The following is a 22232-nucleotide window of genomic DNA, read 5'->3' on the forward strand; positions in this document are numbered from 1 at the left end:
ATAAGGCCCAAGAGTGAGGGGTGATAGGGAGAGTGGAAAGAGGCTGGGGTGCTGGATGGGTTGTGATGTAGACTGTGAGTCTTGAGGGGTCTGAAAGACTATAAGCTGGTGGCTTGGACAAATGAGGAGGTGTAACTGGGATGTGCAGCCACACATTGCACACGTGCACAACACACATGCACAGCCGCACGCCCACACCCACCCACCCAGTCACACTTTCGCGCACGCCCACAGCCCGCCCAGACACTCCAAACACCCTCACATGCACTCACCCTCACACGAACCCCAGACAGCAGATGGGGCGCTCGGGTAATTGGTTAAACCTGTTCCCGATGTCTAGCTCCGCCTTGGCAGCGCCGTCTGACAGGAAAGCTGGCTGGGCCTGCACTGCTCAGCCTGCTGGCCTCCCCACCCCCTCTCCCTGCAAGACTGCCCTGGAGCAGGGTCCAGGGGAGGCCTGTGGGCCCCACTGGGTCCTGCCTGGATAGAGCCAAGTTCACTTGGCAAAGGCTGTGCTATGCCCTGTGGGAAGCAATCACAACTCCTGCAAGGAGGTGGCACACAGATGCAGAGATGCTAAGAGCATGCACCATGCAAAGGCCACAGGGACCAATTCCGGAAAGTTTCGTGGACAAGAAGATGTGTAAAGATTGTTCCCTAAAGGCAAGGTCTGTGACTTCAGCCACAAAAGTTAAGAACAATTTCCTGCTCTCTCTCCACTTCAGGCTCACATACCTCTGAGCTCTTACAAGTGCTTGTGTTAGTCAGCCCTTCACTCTGCAGGGCCAGGAGGCCAACCCAGCTGAGGGAGGTGGCTGACCAGGCTCCTCAGGGAAGGCCTGGCCAGCAGCTCCCACACACTGGGGAAGTCAGCTGGCCAATGTCCACTGTCCATCTTGCCCCGTGTGCCCCTGCTCTCCAGGTGGGAGGGGCTATCAGGGAAGGAAGGGAGCAGCAGTCCTCATCTTCTCCCCTTCTCGGCTGCATCTGCGTCTCTTCGAGAGAGACTTTGGTTTGTTCCCTGGAGAGGGCCCAAAAACTCCCAAATTAGCAAACCTGGCAAGCCCGCAGCTCAGAAAATAGTTCATCCTGATTCCATGTTTTTCAGGCTCACAGAAGCCTTTATTAATGAAGTCACAACACCAATATTTACCGTCTGCGGGAGAGGCACAACATGGGGGATGGATGGGACTGCAGCGGGGAACTCCCTGCCCCGCCCCACAGGCCTGGCTGGGGAGATTGACAGGTTTCCCCCAGGTCCTTTCCAGCCCTTTATCTGCATGATGGGGTGCTCTGCTGTGATCTTCCCAGACCCCTTCCCCCACAGAGCAGACAGGATCTAGAGAGGAGTGGCTCACCCATTCTTCTGTCCCCCACTGGGACCGAAAGGTGCCTCTTCTTGCCCTCTCCCCAACTGTGTACACACTCCCCAGAGGTCACCCCACCTGTTTGGCAGTGACAAAGTCACCTTGTGGTTTAACCTGGACTTATCCAGGTAAGCGTTTTCCAGATGTGAGGGATGCATTCCTGTTAAGTGGAAGTGGGGGCAGGGGCCGAGGGATGGGACAAAGCCCTTTGGTTTCTAGCATTAACTTAACACAGGTGAGGTGAATAGAGTAGAGAGTGACTCCCATAGGCCAAGTGGGACCTGGATCTGAGGTCTCACAGAAGGAGGGGTGTGCTTGGATCTCTGCATGTGCCCCAGGCAACAAGGTGGGGCCTTTGACATCTTTCCAGTGTTTCACACAGATCCAGCACCCGTGATGTGCTCACCTACAGCTGAGGTGGGAAGAACAGCATTAACAAAGGCACAGCACAGCAAAGAGCCCCAGCTTGCTTAGGGACGGGAATGGGCGAGACTGAAGCAGAGGGCACCAGAAACAAGGTAGGAGAAGCCAAGGATGAGAAAAGTGGAGGAGGTGAACGGCTGAGGAAGAGGGGAACAAGATACTATTTGGGGGCGAAGAAGAGAACCCTAGCTGCAGCATGGAAGGCCTCCTCTGAAATGGGCTTCATCCTAGACATTCACAGAAGCCACGAGATGTCCAGACTCCCTGAGGAGAGCAGACCTGGGCCTGGCTGCTGATAGGGACAGCTGAGGGGTGCTGCACTGAGGAAGTGTAGCTGGGAAGTCAGTCTAGACTCAGCAGTCTGGCAGGGGTTGGATGCACTGTGGGGAGAAGAGGAAGCTTGAGGAAGATTCCCAGGTTCCCTCTACCTGAAGGCTGTTTGCTGCGGTGGGCAGTCCTGGGGGGCAGGTAGGGAAAAGGGTCCAGCAGTGAGTGTGTTGGGCTTGAGGTGCTAAGGGGTATGGGGAGCAGCAGGTGGCAGGCTTAGCAGAGGCTGGCAGAGACACAGAAAAGGGAGCCAAAGGGAAGTCCTATGAAGCAGATGTGAACCCTGTCAGCGGCATGGTGGGGAGGCAGGAGGAATAAAGACTGACCAGGGTGGACAGAGGCGAATGCATGGATACATGGATGAAGCCAGGGAACTCTGAGAGAGGCTAGAGTAGGTGTCAGAGGTATAAAATCAAGGCAGAGGGGAAGGAGTCAAGGAGGGCATGGACAGCAGAGCAGAGGGCAGGTGAGTCTGGACAGTAGGCAGTTGTCTGGCCACAAGGGGGTGGCCAGTGAGTCATTAGCATCAGCAGAGAGCTGGAGCAGAGGCCAAAGAAAAGAGCATTGAGGAGCACATGAGAGATGAAGAAGTGGAGGCAGTTCTCAGTGGGAAAAGCAAAGACTATTAGGAACACAGATTTTGCTTTTCCAGAAAGAAAAAAAAATCTCATATGTCCAATGGAGGGGACAAATGGACAAACTGAAGGACAGGTGAACAAGAGACCCCAGGGCTCTGCCTTGTCACTCATTCTTGGGCCAGGAATCCCTGGGGATTGGTGCAGGCTTATCTTCAAGCCTCTTGGGAGCTATAACCTCCCCAGGGGTCCTCAAAGGACAGGTGAGTAGCCTGGAGGGGCCAGGACTTGGGGTTGGGAGAGTCAGCCTCTTTGACACCCCCCACTACACCATCCCTCTGATTTTTTTTATACCAGGAATCCAACTCAGGGCCTTGTGTTTGCCAGGCAGGCACTGTGCCACTGAGCTACATTACCTGGCCCTTCCCTCTGGTTTCTGCTCAACTGGAGAAGCCACCATGTCTCTAACCATGCATCCTCTCCCTCTCCACAGAGCTCCCTGGCTTGACTGTAACCCCTCAGTGAATTTGGAGAGACTCGGACATTGCCTCCGTCAAAACACAGGTGGTACTGCCCTGTGTCTAAACTGTTTCTCCTGCTGAGGAGCTGGAGTTCAGAGACCAGTGTTGACCATCACCAAAGGAGAGGAGTCAATGGACTGACCTTGCCCCATCCAATTCCTCACCTCAGGCACCAGGTCCCTGAAGACACTTGCTCTAGCGGCCCCCACAGGCCCCAGAGGCAAAACCCACCATCCCAGCCTCTAGGGTTGGAGCTGGATGCCTGTGTCATTAAGAGAGAGACTTTTATTATTCCCATAGGGAAGGGAGATACAAAGGGATCACTAAGAACTACAGTTGGTATCTGGAAAATAAATTAAACAGAAATGCATCAAAACAAAAGGAAGGTAAGAGAAATGGAGAGCGGCTGGGAGGCCGCAGTGACAGGCAGCCCACCCAGGCAGGCAGGCTCTCCAAGGAGAAGGCTAAGCAGTCCCAGGCCTCAGCCAGCCCATTTCCTGTCCTTCTGCTGGTGGTGACCCCAGGCTCCAAGCCCCATGGGGCTGTGACCCCAGGCCTCCCTGTAGCCTGGCCAGGGAGTGGCCAGAGTCCAGCTTGGGCCCTCATGGGGCCTGGCCAGCAGCAAGCAGCACTCTGCCCTTGTGGGTTCATAGTTGCCCCTCTAGTCATTAGAGGTGACATCGATGTCCTCCCCGTTGGCCTGCTTCGTGGCAATGCGCCACCGGTTGATGTGATGGGAGCCCTTCTTCTTCTGCTCAGACTCTGGTCCTTCTTCCTCCAGCTTCTGCCGTTTGTACTTCGTCCTCCGGTTCTGGAACCACACCTTCACCTGGGCCAGGGAGGGAGGGGGCACAGGTAAGAAACACCCAGGAGGCCCCAGGGCAGCCAGAGGGGCCTCAGCACATGGGGTGAGCTGGGATTCAGATGGGGAAACTGAGGCTGTGCAGGGCAGAAGCCCCCCTCTTCCAGCCAGATGCCACAAGATGGGACTGGAGAACTGCTCTTCCAGATGCAAGTGAGATGGGGCAGGAAGAGGACACTGGGCCAGAGTGAGGGGTGGTTTTCCTGCCCCTCTCAAGCAAAGGTGAGGGAGGGGGTCTTGGAGCTGCCGAGCATCCTGGTCCTGTAGCCACAACAAAGCAGAGAGCAGATGTGAAAGTGCAGGGAAGACCTGCTGCTCCACTAGTTTCTAGAGAAGAGATAATAATTGCTCCTTCGCAGGGTTGAGAAAATGCAAGAACATGTGAAAAGCCACAATGTGAGTCCTGGCAAGTTCCCAGGGAGCCTGAAGTAGACCCTATCCCCCAGGCTTTCCCCACACTCTTTGCTCACAAAAAGACAGAGTAGACATGGCTTTATTACCAGGAGATGGTATCCACACCAAGAGCAGGCCCTGGGCCAGGCAGACCACTCCTAGAGGTCCCAGAACCACCCCTGGAGATTTGACCCGAATGCTGTCAGTGTCCTTCATCAGGGGACCCTTTCTCAGCTGCACCACGTGGAATTCTCCTACCCTACATCAAGCTGGGCAGCAGGGAGCCCTATTCCTCAGGTGCCATTCCTCAGCAAGCCCTTGTCCTTCTTGGACAGACAGGAGGGGGAGGAGGTTTGTCTGAGGCCCCATCTCAGAGCACTGCTCCGTCCTTCAGAGGCAGCTCCAGACTGCCTGCCCACATAGATAGCACTGGTCCTTGTGGCCTATCCATATGTGGGAATAGGTCACAGGAGAAATCCTAGGGAACAAAATCAAGCTTCTAGTTGAACAGTGAGCCCTGCCCCACTCTGTGTCAGGCAGTAAAACCCCTGACCATGTAAAGGGTCGGATTCAAATAGAGACTGGACAAAATCTTCCGTGATGAGGGGAAGCAGGCCTGCGATTCTAAACTTCTCCAGGAAGCCTCCCAAACCTCAGACCCATCTTTAATTATCCCTCTCTTCCTCTTCCAATGTTCACTCAGGCCAGGCCCAAACCCTACTCAGAGTTGGCAGAGGGATCTGGGCACCTACCTTGGCTGTCTCTTCCCTTCTCTGGGGTTAAGTCCCTCATCCATAGGAGAAATGTGTTGACAACCCTTGCAGCTCCAGGATACCTCCTGGATGGAGGCTCCAGAGGGTGCCCGGGGAGGGCATGCAGGGAGAGCAGGTTGCCAGGCACAGATAGTACCTTGAAAATGTTAACTCACGGAAAAGCAGGCAGGTGCTGCCCACTGCAGCTGTGCAGACACCATGTGGTGAGTTGTGGTGGGCATCTTAGTCTGGGCACCAGTGGTGGCTGCTGAGGAGAGATCTTGGTCTCTGGGAAGGGCTGAGGGAAGCTCTTAGAAAGGCTATCCAGTGTAGTCCCTGGGGCTTTAGCCACAAAGCCAGGCAGTGCAGCCAGAGGCAGGCCTGGCACCCAGGTCCCTGCAGCCACAACAAAGCAGAGAGCAGACATAAAGGAGCTCTCACGCTTGATATGGTTTCATGGGCCAAGATGGATGCGCCATCTCACACACCATCAGATACTCCTCTCTGTCCTCTCCATTGAGTCTTGCCCAGTTTCCCCCTCGTAATTCCCCCCTGCACCATGAGGATTCCCACTGGATCATCTGCCTGGCCACTTGATTTTAGAGCACTAGGGTCACTATCAGCCAGCCACAGACAGGAAAGCCGGCCCAGGAAGAGACAGGATTCCTTGCTAAATGGATGGAGTGAGGGCAAGGGGTTTCTTCCTTCATTTCCAGGGCATGGTACACACCTGTAGCCTATATGTCTCACCTCATGTATGCAGGGGAGGGAGGCAGATACTCTGGACACAGGGCATCTGGATTCCATGCCCATCTATTACTGGGCCTAGGGCTGCCTGAGCCCTGGATGGTTCTCAGCACAACCATTTGTCAGCCATCCCCACCCCTGCCCTCAGCCCCACAGCCTGCTATGACTGTGCCAGCCAGTGGGTGGGTGAGCTCACCCTGCCTCCTGTGCATGACTCAGGCCTAGATGCAGGGCTAGGGCATCATTTCTAAGAAGCTCAAGTGGGCTGGTCACAGGAGAGCACCAGGTGATGGTGGAAAACATCAGGGACAAAGGGTCACTCTTTGCACCTTTCTCCTTCTCACACACACTCCCAAGCCTCCTTCCATGAAGGAGACTCAATATTTACACTGGCTTCTAGTGGGGTGGACCAGCATACTACCCTTGCCCAGCAACAGTGGCTCAAAGAAGTAAAGCACTCATGGTGGAACTGAGGGTACAAGATATGCTCTCAGCCCAGAGGCAGCTTCCTGGCATACCAAGTAAAAGGTGAGGCAGACTGTTTTCTCCATGGAAATACTGCAGTCAAGAAGGCAGCTCTCTAGAAACAGGGATGCAACCCTTTCCCTCGGCAGCCTGGCATCTTCTAGAGAATAGCCTTGGGCTGAGTGTCCAGATGCTGTTTACAAAGACTAATAATAGGGGATTGCTTATGACTTCATAATGTTAGTGGCAAAGCCAGGATGCACAGCATTGGCATAGTGTGGTTACAACCATGGAAAACAAAATCTATGCATGGAGAAAAAGAATAGAAAGAAACGTGCCCAAACTATGGGTGACTTTTCTTTCTTCTTTCCACTTTTCTGAATTCTCTTTAATGCATTACTAACAATAGTTTTTCTTATATGTGTATGTGTGATGCTGGGGATTGAACATAAGCCTTGAACATGCCAGAAAAGTACTTTACCACTAAATTATACCCCCACCCTTTAGAAAATTTTATTTTAAAAGAGGGTCTCATTCAGTCTCCCAAGTTGGCCTTGAACTTGCAATCCTCCTGCCTCAGCCTTCCAAGCTGGGATTACATGCATGTGCCACCATGTTCAGCAATAGTTATTTTTCACTTGGAAAAAAAGGAACTGGGTTCTGAGTGTAATAGACGAGAGTGATATCTTATAAGATTTTTAACCAGCAGGGCAACTCTGGAGTCAATGGAGAATAGCAAACCTAGGAGGAAAGCAGATCATGTGTTGTGTCTCCCAACTCCTTAGAAGCTGGCCTTCAGAGTCTGTACTATTCTCTCCTCGCCTCCTCACCCCAACACCAACACACTACTCATCTCTCTCTCTCAGCCCCCAAAGCACAGACAGAATGCTAGCTAGAGGAGCTCCTCAACCAACTTGATCCCTCTGGTCTTGGAGAGAGGTTCCCTGTGGTCACCCAAATCCTCACTTCACAGAGTGTCTCTCAGGTTCTTAATGAAGACAGATCCTTTCAAGATTCCCCACTTTTGTCTGAGTTCCCAAACTTGTAATACTTTTACTTGGCCTTTAAGATCCTGCTCAGATGTTCCCAGTGAGGACCTTTCCCAGGATCCAGCCCAGAAGATCTGTCCCATGTACGGTCATCCACTGGACAAGGTGAAATAACCTAGCCCTGTGTCCAGGCAAAAAGTGACAGGGCCAACCTGGAAAACAGGAGGAAATCAACAGAAGAAGAACAACTGAAGAATAATTAGAAAAGAGGTTTGGGAAGTACTGAGTGTTGGAGAGATGGGAGCTTTTTGCAGGGACTTATTTTAGAGGACACTTTTATAAGTGAGTCAGTTCTCAATTCTATGTGGTAGATTGGATTACCATTTCTTGAAGGAATGGGAGAGAAATCCATTGTTGAGAAGGGCAAAGCTCAGCTTGAGTCAGACAAGAAGGAGATGAAACTGCTGAGGATGAATGAACTTATTAGTTCTTTAAAGGACTGGTCAATGTATGCATCATGAATGAAGGGATGCATATATTAATATACAAATAAAAATAAATGCACACACGAGCCAATAAACAAGCAAGATCCAGCTCCAGCCAATATCTTAGTGCAAATCATACTTTACTTTTGAGTAATGTGCTGTTTTGAATGAAGGAAGTCTAAATCCCTTCTCTTTTTTTCTCCCTCTACTTCATCCCTGCATACTTTCAGGGGGAATACCTATCTTGTTCTCAAGGAGTAGTTCAAATATCCTTATCAAGATCTTGTAACTCTGACATGGGAAGCTTCTCTTTATGTTCAACTGCTATCTCCTGCTGTAATTTAAGCATGTCTTCTTATTCTGTCATCCTCAGACACAGGGAGAGTCCTCAGAATAGACAGCAGCTTGGAGACATCAATCAAGTCACTCCTCAGCCTTGTCTCCTCCCTGCCCTCTCCTCTGAGGATCTATTTCCTTTCATTTGTTCATGTCAATGTTCCCACTCTTGAGGCCAAGCCCAATGCCATGCAAAGCTCAACCCTTATCTCCCAAGCTGAGATCACCTCCAACTTCACACCAACCACTGCTCTAACTCTTCCTGTCTTCTTATCTCCTCCTCTCTTAGCCCATCCTGGACCCTCACCCTTACTCTCAGGGAGAATTCACAAAATTCCTCTTTCTCTCCAGGACCTTGTTTATTATCCCAGCTTCTCATGGAACCACTCCAGTCTTCTTTACTCTTTCCTCACCCCACCACACAGGACCCCTGGAACATCAGGGTTGTAGAAACTCTTGAAGAGAAGGGCAAAGACTTAGAGAAGGGACAGGTGATCATAGAACCACAGAAAGCTAATAACAAAAGGATCTTAATGTCCCTGAAATTCAAGTCACTTGGAAGTTCCCGCCTATCCATCCTCCAAAGGATAGAGCATTCCAGAGCAGGAAGGGGCTCCGAAAAGCTTCCTTTCCATACCCTGGAAAAACCTACAAGAAGGGGACTCCTGCCTCCCAATACCTTCCTCTTGCTCTCAAGCTCCAAGATGGCAGCAGGACTTCACAGTTCCTTCTCCTTAACCTGCCATCTCCCTTCCCTTCCTTCCCTCTAACCCAGATTCCTATGCATCCCCCTGAGCCTTCCAAGTCAGAGGCCTCCTGAAGTCTTCTGCCCACTGACCACCCTCAGCCTATAGCTGTGACCTCAAGAGGACTCCAGCCACTCATCCTTGCATGTCTGCAAGTGTCTACACTTTGCATTTAGCCTCCACCAATGAATGAGGACTCTCCAAGGCTAAGGATCACATTCTTGCATCTTTTTGCCTCACAGCTCAGCTAAAGGCACAACTAGTCGAGGTCAAGGGAGATCTGTTCAGAGCAGAATGGGCAGCTGGAAACATTGACCAATTGATCATCCAGGAGTACCTAGGTTCTTTCATTCCTGCTAAAACTAATGTACCCCCCTTCCCCCTCACATGAACACACACACAGAGAAGTATGCAAGTGGCACTCACATTGTATGACTGCCTCCTGGCATCTGATGACTATCTATAATGTCATCTGACCTTTGGGTGTCAATTATGGTAAGCCCACATGTGCCTCACATTCCTCTCTCTCTCTCTCTCTCTCTCTCTCTCTCTCTCTCTCTCTCTCTCTCTCTCTCTCAAGACTCTGCTCTGACCCAGGCCTTAGTCTATTCAATAAGTCTCTAGGACTGAAGGTTAGATGAGTGCCTTTCTTGACATATTCAATAGCTGTACCATGGCAGTGAGGAGCAAAATAATTAAGGCCAGAAGTAAACCTGGCTCTTGCTCAGGGCCTTTCCTTCCATTTCCCAAGCTGACCTACTGGCCATCCCAGGACAAATCCCCTAGTCCTGGCTAAACATAAAGCCTTACACCAACAATAAAATAGTATAGTCTGCTCACCTCCCAGCATCTGTTACCAGATCTCTGGGAGCACATCCCCTATTCCCATTGCTTAACCTATCCAGAAGTTTCATCCACAAACCAGTGTTTCTATTATCTAAATCAACAATCAGCTATAAAAGTACAGGGAAAAGAGAAATAGAGTGATGGGGGGTAGTGAACAGTGACAACACATAGCAAGAGGAATGATTGGTAACATTCACATGTATGGAATCTAAAGAAATGTGTCTATTTATTCAATACAAGTTTATTGAGCATCTATTCCACACTGGACACTGAGCCCAGCCCTGTGAGAAACAGACAGGCCTGGGGCCGGGGATTTAGCTCAGTGGTTTCGCTGCCTGCTGCACAAGCGCAAGGACCCGAGTTCGATGCCCGGTACAAAAAAAAAACAAAAAAAAACAGGCTTGGCCTCTGCTTCCCACAGCCAAGATGTGCAAGCCTATTGTTCCTCAGAATCATCCAAGGGCTGTTTTTAAAATTTTCTCCTGGGGCCTGTCTTGTACCCTCTAAGAGAATCTCCTAGGTGAGGCCCAGGAATCTATATTTTAAGATCTTCCTGTAAAATACATGCAGCTGAGCTATATAGATTGATATTTGGACATGACAGATAATTAAACAAGTAATAACAGTAAAGTGTGATGCATATTATGGTCATAAGGAATATACTGTGAGCTCTGAGAATGTGGAGGAGGGATTAATTGGAGATACAGAGAAGTAGAATATAAACGAGCCACAGAAACTAAGGGCTGGAGAGAACCCTGGAATTTGTTTCAGTCAGTGGAACAGATACAGTAACTGAGGCCTAGAGAGAAGACAAAGCCAGAGACCATGGGATGGTAGATAACCGTCAGTTGACATATGAATATATTGCCAGCTACTAATAGCTCTATTTAGATGGAAGTTTGAGATGGATGGTAGACACACAGAAGATGAAACAAAAGAGATGATAAAGAGAAAATCAACAGATGGGTAAAAAAGAGTTACTGTTAGAAAGAAGAACGTGTAATTAATAGAAAATAGGAAATAATTTATAAATTAACAGATGTAGATGGATAGATATAAAACAGCTATCCATGAGCAGATTAGAGAGCTCTGCGCCACAAATGTACTTACTGACAGCAGAAATATATAGCAGGGTTGATGGGAGTAACTGATGTTTGACAAATAGTTGATAGCTGAAAATGACAGACAAGCTTGCCTGGTAAGTACTGAGAGGGGGATGGATAATTAGTTAATGACATAACTTAGGTCCAAATGATAAGGTCTGAGGACAGCAGAAAGTCAATTCTGATGATGGAGGCTGAGTGAGGCAAGAAAAGGATTGGCCTAGGGGATACCCCGGCAGGCATGGTCCTTATTAGGCCACCAACCTAAGGTAATTCTTTAAACAAAGGGATGGAAGGGACTGGGGATAGGAACTACTGTTATTTGAGTTTTTATTAGGTGGCTATAATCCTTGTATAACCCATTTGATGAGGAAACCAGAACTCAGGGAGGTTGTGTGACTTGTCCAGGGCCACACAGTTACTTAGCAGGGAGGTTTGAAGTCATGTCTGCCCGACTGTGGGGACAGGAGGTGTGCTCAGTTCATCTCTACATTTTAGGATCCTCGCCTGGAAAGAGATATGGCCTCAGTGAAATTCCTCATGCTTAAACCTCCCATAGTTCTATCATTTTTTGTTGTTGTTCCTGTGCAGAAATCAGTTCATTTTACAGAGGAAACAAAATTGATTGGCCATGAGTTCTAATAATAAAGCTGGATACATTATTTTATTCTATCTAGTTTTATCTTAAATATATGTTTGAAACATCTCAATAAAAATGAAAGATACAGTCCATTTACTAACTGGCATCGTGAGGCACAAATATTGACAGGCAGCTAGATTTAGTTTGAAAGAAAGTTAATTAAAAGTGCCCTCACTGAGCTAAAAAATGTAAAGTTTAAAAACAATGACATTATTTCAACAAGTGCTAATCTGTGGGTGGTGGGATTACAAACTGTTTTGTTTTCTTACATTTCTGCAATTAAAATTTAATAAATATTACTTTTTAAATGAAGTTAATTATAAACACCATTTTTGAGTTGACACCTTGTTTTAAACAATAATTTTTAAAAACTGCTTGCCAGGAGGAAAAAGAGGTGTTATTAACTTATCTTTTAAACATAGCTCTCTTTTAAAACATTTTTAAAATTAACTCTGTTGCTTTGGAAGATTTTCTCTGCAGTTAAAACAGCCAGGGAGCAAATCTGAAGGCGCATGGGTCCTGCGGTGGAGCCGGGAACTATGGGCTGATTGTTAAGTGGAACATCAGACAGACACTGCAGTAGATGCCAAAATGCCAGGACCAGAGGCCAGGTTGGCTGAAGGATAGGCTCTCCAGCTCCCCCAGCAGGTCCCTTCTACCCTAGCTGCCAGTGGGAGGCCCTGATGCCACCCCTGGTCCAAGTGGGGGCCTTCTCACTGTGCTAGGTAGGGGAGGTGGTGGCGATTTAGTAGGGAACTAGATGCGCAGGAAAAGGGAGCAGAAGCGAGAACTACTGGGCTTGGAAATGCCAGCAGGGCGAGAACTACTGGGCTTGGAAGTCACCTCTGTCATCCACAAATCTGGGAGCTGGCAGGGACAGAAGGCCTGTGCAGACACTAAACCTTGCCTCCAAGGCAGCACCTGGGCTGAGGGTCGCTCGGCCAAACTGGCACACCAGCCTGGGAGGACCAAAAGCTGAGCTGGTGCTTCCAGGTAGTATTTATTTATGGCAAAGTGCTTACAATGAACCCAATCTGCCTCCAAATACTTCTTTTTAAAAATGTTCTTACTATCAATTACAAACATGCTACATAATTGTAATCTCATCCAGTTCAAACCCCACCAACCCTTTTGGAGTTTACCCCCAACCCTTGCCATGATAGAGCATCCCTGAGTGCCCTGCCTACTTCCCCACCCTCCCGCACCCTCCCAGGGCCTCCTCGTGCACACACTGCAGTTCCCAGGGCCCCAGAAGCCGATCCATGCCGGAGCCAGTGCCATTCTCAGACCCCAAGCAGGAGCTGGTCTCTCCCTGGCTTGGTCCCTCGGTTTCCGACACCGATAGCCCGAGGACGCCTGGGTTCTCTCCCCACACCGCACTACTGGCACACACCTGAGGCCTCGCTAGCTAGTTTTGCCCACGAACAGCAGCGCAGCCATAGCGGGGAAGGCCGGGTCACCCCGCAGAACAGCTAGTGCCCCACGGCAGCGGCCCGAGGGGCTGCAGAGATACCAGGGCTGAGATCGGTCCCAGCGGAGCCCGGTGCTGCCCGCTGGCTCTCGGTACCCTGGGCCTCCCGAGGGCCTCAGAGAACCCACTCCCACAGACCATCTGCAGCTACTGCTGGGCCCTTAGTGCTTCTTTGAAGTCCTGCGGCCTCGGCAGGCTAAACCCAATCCGGGGGGTAGGGGCTAAAAGAACAAGAGTGCCGCGGGGGTGGCTTTCGGCAACTCCGGGCCAGGGCAGGCGGAGGCCCAGGGCCCTCGCTGCACCGCTCGCCCCACCTCCCTGGCTCCCGGGCGCCGCCACGGGCACGGCCGGGCGCAGCCCGGTGATAATTACCTGCGTCTCGGAGAGGCTGAGGCTGCCGGCCAGCTGCTTCCGCTCGGCGCCCACCACGTAGTGGTTCTTCTCGAAGGCGCGCTCCAGCCGCAGCAGCTGCGAGGGCGAGAAGGCTGTGCGGATCCGCTTGGGCTTGCGCGCGAAGGGTCCGTGCAGAAGCAGCCCGTCCTGGGGCACGTCGCTCGCTTCGCCCGTGGCCAACGGCAGCACACGCAGGTACAGATAGAGAAAAGGGGCGCTGTGAGCTACAGCCTGGGGAGCCGGCCAAGTCCACCTCCTGCCAGGCTCCCGCGCCCCCAGAGCGCTCACTGCTCTCTCCAGTCTTTGACACCTTGTCCTCTTTGTCCTCTTCTCTCTTGTTCCTCTACTGCCTAAATCTACCCCTACCCCGCTTCCCAACACCTCCCTATATTCGGAGTGCTATGCCTGCCCTGGACATACGGAATCCCAGAGCCCACGCTTTTGGACCAGGAGAGCCCAGGTCTGGTGAGGCATCCATCTGCCCAAATTCACACTGCCTGGAGCAGCTGAGGAGGCCAGGCTGAGTGGTGGCAAAAGTCCCTTGGCTCTCTTTCTCCACCCTTTCCCAGCCACACTGCCTCCTGGGCCCCCAAAGATTTGTTTTTAATTAACTGGTCGCTTAGCATTCCCTCCAGGAGGTTGGAGAGTAAAAGCAGGGCTGGGTGTCAGGAAGGTGATGAGGAGAACAACCTGATTCAGATTCAGAAACAAGATTCACACTTGCTTAAAATAGGCTTGCAGCAAAATGCCCAGGCTACTAGCCTCTTGAGAACTCCTGCCAACAGGCCCGGGATTTGCCTTACAGAGGTAAAAGTAGGGCAGCCCCTGGAGATCTAAAGTCAGGGCTATTTCTTTCCTCTGCCTGACCTCTCTCTCCCCAGTCCTTGAACTGTCTGGAGGTCCAGCTGCTAGGGTAAAACCCAATCTTCATAGGAGATTCCTACTGCTCCCTGATGAGAAAAGAACCTACCTCACCTCTGAATAGTCCCATACTCAAGAAACATGTAAATAAATATGTAGATGTCATCTTCCTCTCTAATACATACAAATACAGGTTTCTGCATGGGTGTGTGTAAATATATGCTCCAGCCTCCCTACTGTCTTTCTCTCATTTATTGTAGAGGGTTATTGAAGTGTGACTGTCCCTTGGCAAATGTTGGACTCAGCTCACACACTCAGGAAGATTGCATGAGGCTGGAGTGGTGGTCAGGAAGTACTAAGGCCCCAAATAGGCATCCACCCACTGCCCCAGTCACAGCAGCCCCCTCTCCAGGCCCTGGGCCCTCACAAGATTTCTGTCTTAGCTACACATGCTTGCAGACCTGAAACAAGCCCCAACAACATCGCCCCTGCTTTCTCACACAGTGGCATGTAACAGTCCCCCTGACCCACCAACAACACAGAGCCCTGGATGGAATGTTTTGACAGAGTTAGCTGTTGAGATTGACTGATCCAATTAATTTCTTCAGAGATGGCTACTGGTTTGACTCAGTTTGACCTACTGTTTTGCTCTTAAAACAATGATCTGGACAATTCAGCTGAGCTCTCCCATCTCTGGAAAAATCTATGTAAGTGACGTAGAAACATCATGGAGATGCTATTGCTGACACTCTCCAGAGAACTGTGTCTCTCTGCTGGTAGAAGCTGCCTGACCTTACTTTCTCCAAGTCCCTTGGCTTTCGAGACTAACACTGACTAATTTTATTGGGGTTTGCGGTGGAATGTGATTGCCAAGAATTGAGGGGCTACTGCTTCCAGGGAGACAAATCACTAACTCTCAGTCACCTTATCTATTTCAAGCAGCTAGATTTGTACTGCTACAAAAAGGGGTGGGATGATATTATGGGGAAGTGATGGAGGGATTCAGTGTTGAGCAGGCCCCAAGGCTTGACTGAAGGAAGAGAAGTTTGGTGGAAAGATACAGTCAAGGGAGGTGTTCCGACACCGAGGGGTAAGAGGAGAAAAATGAAGTCTGCTCAGGGGGAGTATGAAGGATTAAATTATCTGGATGTAAGGACTAACGTAGGCAAGAGACGATGGGGAAGGCACATAGGAAGCTTCTTACTTCTGATAAATGAACTGCTTCAGAAAACATTGTTCTGAGCTCTAATGGTTTCCTCTGAACAAATGAACCAGAAAAGGGGAGAGAGAGAGAGAGAGAGAGAGAGAGAGAGAGAGAGAGAGAGAGAGAGAGAGAGAGAGAGAGAAACCCTAGCTCATTTCAGCATTCAGTGGTTTGGTTTCGGCTGCCAGCCGGCCTAAGTTGGTCAGCAGTGAGATTGTAGCACGGAAAGGCCCCACAGGTGTGAGTGAGTGGGGTGCAGAGGTGTTCGAGGATGTGTGGGGCTGAGAAAGCAAGGGTGCACTCTGCTGTGGTATGTCCTCCTTAATGGTTGTTTTGTGTCAGTCACCTGTGCGGTGGAGTGCTCTATGTTTATCTTTCTAAATGAAGAGTGAAGGATGGCAGCAAAAAGCTCTGTCCTGACATACACCCTCCTTATCTCCAGTCTGGCTAGTTTTGGGGAAAACTAAGTTGCTAGGGTTCTACCTCACTGAAAGAATTGTCCCCGTTCATTGTAATGTCCTGTCTTGGTGTCCATCTGCATATGCAGGAACATAGCAATCCTTCTAAGCCAACATGTAGAAGCAGGAGGTTGGGAAATTATTCAAAATGCTGCTAAACAATGATAGGTTATTTGATTACAAAAGAGGTAGGGCTTTTTCCAGTAAGAAAGAGGATGTTTAGTACAAAACTAACTGCTCTGAGGCACTGATTGATTGCTGATTGCTACTTGTTTCTGTAAGGACAAGGGTGCCTTAAGTACTTAGGTACCCGGGCCCCCTTTATTCTAACTTGCATGGAAAGGTTCATTCAGTCCTACCACCTTCAGTTTCCAAGGTTGGACCACAAGGGTCAAACAAGCTTGGGGCTGGGGTGCAGCCTGTTTGGGTGACAGCAGTAATTCCAGGCTGTGAGAATGTGTTGTCAGTTTCAGAGTAGGACAAGTGGAAAAGTGGAAAGGGACTGTCACAGCTTTTCTGGAGTTAGGAACTGAACATCCCCCACCCCACTGGTTTTCCTACAGCCTTTTCTTCGGGCCTCTTCAAGGCAATGGCTAGCTGGGAACTAGCAATAGATGCTCCCAGGAATGAGGCGGCGGGAAGCTAGAGCTCAGGGTCCAAAGCGGCCTGGGCTGAGCATCAGTCCTCTCTTGAGAGGCCGCCGGCTGGCCAGAGGATCCAGGCTAGATTACAGGGCGGAGCGGCCTGGGGCTATGACTGGGAGAGGCTGGCCAGGCTACGGAGATTACCTTCCTCTCTCTTCCGCCAGAACAAAAGCACCCTTTGAAGCTTCGGACCATTACCATCCCTAGTCGAGAGGGCTGGGTATCACAGCTCCTCCGGGTGCCCGCTCTCTTGCCGGGAAAGTTCTTGATCTCCAGGAAATACCACCCAAAGGCAGCCAGGCTCGCTCTTCGAAGGTTCCTCTCCCTCGCGAGCTGCCCGGGCTTTTGAGGTCTTGATTATTCAGCACTCGCTTTTCCTCTGCCACAGCCTCGCTTAGCAAAGAAGAGGCTTCCCAAGGGCGCCAGGATCGCGCAGAGCGAGAGCGCAACGCACAGAGCGCAGACACGCTTCTTTTTCGTTCGGGTAGGGTTTCGACTCTTGCTTTAAAACGGGCTGAAATGAGCATCGCAGAGACCGGGTTCTCTAGAAAACGCGGCGCCGGAGGCCCAGGGACGGCTCCGCTCTCAGTCCAGAGCCCGGGACGGGACTGGCGGATGCACAGCCACCAAGGCGCGCTTCGGTCTGCAGAGATGACCGGCCACAGTATCTCAGGGTTTGAAAAGTCCTTCAGTGCCCACCGAATTTCTGAGAAAGAAAATTCGGCCACACTTGGCTCCATCCCTGTGTCCAGACACGGTTCTTGAGGGAAAAATCCGATCGTTTGTTCAACTCGAAAACGTACCCGCTGGGACTGATGGCTCAGGGAACAGCGGCAATTTCCGAGAGGATTTTGCAGAAAATTTATCCGGCCTCATCCTCGTTTGGCTAGGGATGCCAAGAACTGGAGCTAGATCTCTCCCGCGGTGTCTCCTGCCCTCCGAGACCCTCATCCACTTGGGCAAGGCCAGAGGTTTGAAAGGCGGTGTGTAGGGCATGGCATTCAGGATTTGGGGTCCGAAGCGGAGTGTGGCGCCCAGCTGGCCACCTCCGGTCAAGCCAAGCGACTGGACAGGGTGAGGATCTGCCACCCGTTCTCCTCTGAGCCCCTGTCCCCTTACCCTACCCGTCCACCGAGGGTTCACCAACTGCCGAGGCTCAAATTCCACCTGTGGGCACCAGATTTTGAGACCCAGACTGAGGACCATTGGGGATGGGGTAGTTTGTTAAATTCGAATGAAACCTTATTTCATCAGTAAATATTTGTTTTTAAGTGACAGTAACTCTTCCCAAAGTGGCTAACATCTTAAGCATTTCATTCCTTTTCTTTCTTTTTTATTATTATTAATTTTTTTGGATTTGGATTTGAAAAAATTTTCAAAATCCCGGAGGAGAGAACTCTACCCACAAGAATTCTTGTTCAAGTAATTACTTTCTCTGGATCCATGGGATCTGCCGAGTGAGTATTGGCCAGGTGGTACTGAAGAAATTGGACCTCGGAAAGCAGCTTTTTCTCAGTCATGCAGCTATAGACAAAGCTTCACGAAGCAATTTTTCTTTTATTGTGTAAATAATTGTACTAAACATCTAATTTACTTTGTTCATATAGACTTTGCTTACCATCAGATTAGCTGCAGGAGCAGAAGCTTTAAGCTCCAGCGTTGTTCTTGTCATTGTTTTACTAAAAGCCGAGTAACCTATCACCCCCCGAGCAATGGAACCTCACAAGGCTGTGGTCTAGTCTACACTAACAAAATAAAACTGGGAAATAAAGCAATTGCGGCACAAATTAAGGCCACGAAATAGAGACAGATAGATAGAGATAGACCAACAGATTCAAGGGAAAAAAATGAACTCTAACAAATGAAACTCTTCTTTGGGAAAGTCAGATAATTCAAGCGTGTGTGTGTGTGTGTGTGTGTGTGTGTGTGTGTGTGCGCGCGCGTGTTAGACCTATGGAGGACCTTGATCAGCGAACCCATTGCCTGGTGCAGACCAGTGAGGTTAAAAGCCCTCTGCCCACGCCTCCTGCTCAGGAGGACTGTCCTTGGTCTCCCAGCAGCCGGGTGGGCTTCCCGAGGTGGCCAGCGGTAGAGGAAGCCAGTTTGCTTATTACAAACCTTCCTCAACCTGGGTCTGGGTAGCGCGTGTGACTTGAAGAAGTCGGGCCAAGGTTGCAGAGAAACATTCCCAAGACAGCGGAGCACTCCGTACTGAACATTAACCCTGCCGTTTGCCCTGCCCGCTGCCCTGCTTCCCATCGGGCTGGGCACTGAGGTGGACTTTCCCCTGTCCGGATGCACCCGCGAGGGCTGATCCCTAGGAGTTGGTGGTGAACGTGAGAGCAAAGTGTGGTCCCGGCTCAAGCCGGGGTGTGACAGGACAGCAGGCCCAGAACTCTCCGGGCTGGGACTGGCTCAATCGCGAGAGAGAATTGGCCGGCCGAGGAGTGGCTGCAAGGATGCGCGTGGGTTTGGCGTCCGGACCAGCCTCATTCCTGAGAAAGCCTGGAGGTCCCAGGCGAGCTCTCCGGGCGGGAGACCCAAGAGGCAGAAAGCATATGGATCCCGTGGGGATTTACCGTGTTTGGGCACCGACCTTCGCAGACCCTCAGCCTTCTCCGAAACTTCTCAGTAGCCCCGCGCGCCCCGAGCCTCCCCCACGTCCTCATGGCACAGACGCTGGCCTCCCGCGCCGGCGGGCACAGCTTGGGCACTCACCCTGGAAGCGATGGCCGAAGAAGCGGTTCCGCAGGACCCAGGGGTAGAAGTGGAGGGGGTCCCGGTGCTGGGCGCTGAAGAAGGAGTGCGGGGGCTGCAGCGGGGAGGCGCCCAGCTGGTGCGCCGGGTGCACAGTCAGCGCGGGGTGGTTCATGGCCTCGGGGAACACCAGCTCTGGCCCTCCGTAGAGCGAGCGACCGGCGCCCGCGGCGGCTGCAGCCGGAAAGCCGCTCACGAAGGCTGCCTCGGCCGCGCTGGGGTGAGGATAGTTGAGCGCTGTGGGCCGGAGCGGTTCTTCTGAGGCGGCCGCCGCCAGGGGATGGGAGCCCGCTGCCCCGCCGCCAGTGCCCCCGCCGGTGCCACCGTCCTTGGCCACCAAGGACTCGATGGTAAAGCCCCGCTTGGCCGCAGGCTGGAACATGGTCTCGGCCGCCGTAGCCGTGCGAGACAGCGGGGCTCTGAGGAGCACTCCGCGTCCCGGCGCTGCCGCCTTGCGGGGTGTGCACCCAGCCAGGCACATGCACACACACCCGCACCCCTCGCCTCCTCCGCCCTCCCGCCTGCGTGCGTTCGGCCCCCGCCGGCGAGCCAGGCGCCGGGCGGTGAGCGGCGTGCTAGCCCTCTACGCAGGGTCGGGCCACCGCGCGCTGCGGGGAGCGTCGGCCCCTGTGGCCAAGCGGAGAGCTCCTGGCGCGGGGCACTGGCTCTCGCGCGCTGCCTCCGGTAGTGCTAGCTGCTTTTGCGGCCTGAGGGCTGAGCACAGCTCCCTCCCTTCCGAGTCTAGCCTGGGCGGACCCCGGCCCGCGATCCTCCCAGCTCTGCCCTGCCGGGCCTCGGCCACGGCTCCGCTTGGCGCGAGTTAGCGGGCACCTGCCCCGCGCTCGCCCATTGGCCGCCGCTCACCTGCCCCAAGGTGGGGGGCGGGGCGGGGCGGGGCGAGGGACGGGGCAGGGAGGGACCCTGCAGTCGTAGGCAAAAGCCGGACTGGAACCCTAGGTGGACGATCTACCCGAGTGCCACCACCGCTGAGGCACCCTCAGGCTTCTCCTCGCGACTCAGCCCTTTAGCTGAGCCTAGTGGCTGCCGCAGCCTTCTCACCCCGCGCTCGGGCCGAAGAAGGCGTCCAAAGAGCCTGGGATTGGGGGGAAACTCTAACCCCTCTTCCCACTGTGTAACTCAATTGAACCTTCTCCCATTCGTCGCGAGAGGTCGTTTCAGTTCTTAGAGAACTTGGATCCCAGTGTAGGGTGGGTGTTTGGGGTTCAGCAAATAGGTTCTCCCGAGAAGCAACTCCCTGCTCCCTCTGACCCGAGGCACCTTCTTGCTCACCCACCATCAGTTTACTGAGAGTGACCTGAAGCTGGAGCCTTGGTCCTGAGGTTTCACGGTTTGGGGAGGTCAAGAAGGACAGCTCCGGAAATGGGACGCCCCGGCCCTGCGCGGGAAAAAGCCGAAGGATCCCTCATCCCGCAGCCCTCCAGCAGCAGCGCCCATTGGCGCCCAAATTTGTTTGGGGCCTCGGGGGACACTGTGCCTTGAACTGGAGCTGCCCGAGCAGCTTGCGCTGGTCCCCAAGAGGACCAGCCGACCGCCCCGGAAGGCGGCAGCACCCTGGATTTCCCAATCTTCACCTTCCAGCCTCGACCGAGGAGCAACGGACGGATCTGTTCAGTTTCCATTTCATGCACAAATTATTATCCGGGAGTGAAAGGACTGTTGGCAATAAGACCCAGCACTCCACAAACTTTTCGCTCGGGCTTTACAGGCCTCAAGAAGACGCAGCGCCGAGGCCTCTGGGCGGTGATGGGGAGCCTGGGTCCCGGACTGAGGTTCCACTTTCTCGTCGCTGCCAGGGTCAATCCAAATGGCCCAAGCACAGCCCGAGCGCGCAAATCCTCGCCGAACCCCTCGGCGCCCCCCGAGGAGGGGGAAGAGGTGCTGCCAGCGGCGCAACTCTGCGGGACTCCAGGCCAGGACTTGGCAGTGGCCCGTCAGAGCGCTGGGAGCCTGGGTCCGGGAGAGCGCTCCGGGCGCCCTGGCAGCTACAAAGCGGGTTAAAGTCTATTTTCCACTTGACTGCTTCGAAAAGCCCCCGCGCGCCGACGCCTCTCCGGCCCCCTTGGGGCGGGGGAGGGGGGGAGGGGGAGGAGGAGGAAGAGGAGGAGGAGGAAGGCAAAGGGACCGCACCCTGGAGCCCTTCGCACCCTGGCCAACCGGGGGCCAGGCACCTCGGCAACGCCCCAGAAACGCCCTGGAAGGAATTGCTACCGAATCAGAGGCAAGCGCACGCGTCTCAGATTGACCTCTCTGGATCTCTCGCACTGTTCCTGGTGGTCTGCCCCCGGGTCTGGCTCTCTATTTCTCGTCTCTGGCTTCCTTGACCCCACTAGCACCCTTTTTCTTCTCTTCTTTTGCTCCACCCACACTGCCTGGGAAGCAACTTCGGGAAGGGAACTCAACCAGGACACAGCACTAAAGGGGCAAGGGTGCAGGACAGAAGCACAGAACCAGATTTTTGTTCTGTAGGAAAGGAGCTGATAGGGATTTTGCTGGAGCAAGTTCCCCTAAAGGATACAGGTTCAGTTGGATAAATGTTGCCTGGGCTTATAATCTGCAATGTAAGGACCGAGTACTGGGGTCTGTGACACAGAAGACGGGAGCTAAAGCCAGTTGAGCCTGGCTCCAGAGCCTTGCTCCCCTAGTCGTTGGATGAATGCTACTGGTCCAGTCGCAGCTCTTGCCTCTCCTGCCCTCGTGGGAGGCTGGGCATCAAATAGGCAGAGGAGTTTGGAATCCACCAGATCATTCCTGGACTTGCTTCTACTCTGGGCACATCTACTTTCATTCATGCCTGCCTGTTTCTATCTGAATGGATAGACTTTTCTAATAACTCCACCTTCCTTTGT

General features: G+C 52.4%; 2 protein-coding genes across 2 annotated transcripts in view; one reads left to right on the forward strand and one right to left on the reverse strand.

Annotated features, from left to right (window-relative positions):
* Positions 1-215: 215 nt before the first annotated feature.
* Emx1 (empty spiracles homeobox 1) lies at positions 216-20217 on the reverse strand. The gene is made up of 3 exons (XM_004849868.4): positions 19327-20217; positions 13421-13605; positions 216-4042 (listed from the first exon to the last, which is right to left on the reverse strand). The coding sequence occupies exons 1-3, from the start codon at positions 19844-19846 to the stop codon at positions 3875-3877; spliced, it is 873 nt and encodes a 290-aa protein (XP_004849925.1). The 5' UTR covers positions 19847-20217; the 3' UTR covers positions 216-3874.
* Positions 20218-21459: 1242 nt separating this feature from the next.
* Exoc6b (exocyst complex component 6B) overlaps positions 21460-22232 on the forward strand; it is a 721832-nt gene continuing 721059 nt past the window's right edge. The window contains exon 1 of the mRNA XM_087215909.1: positions 21460-21604. The gene's annotated coding sequence lies outside the window, so the exon portion shown is untranslated. The remainder of the gene's footprint in view (positions 21605-22232) is intronic.

Source organism: Heterocephalus glaber, unplaced genomic scaffold (assembly GCF_053883595.1).
Source record: "Heterocephalus glaber isolate CG9 unplaced genomic scaffold, H.glaber_assembly_v1.0 deba00001456, whole genome shotgun sequence".
In the NCBI taxonomy this organism is placed as follows: Eukaryota; Metazoa; Chordata; class Mammalia; order Rodentia; family Bathyergidae; genus Heterocephalus; species Heterocephalus glaber.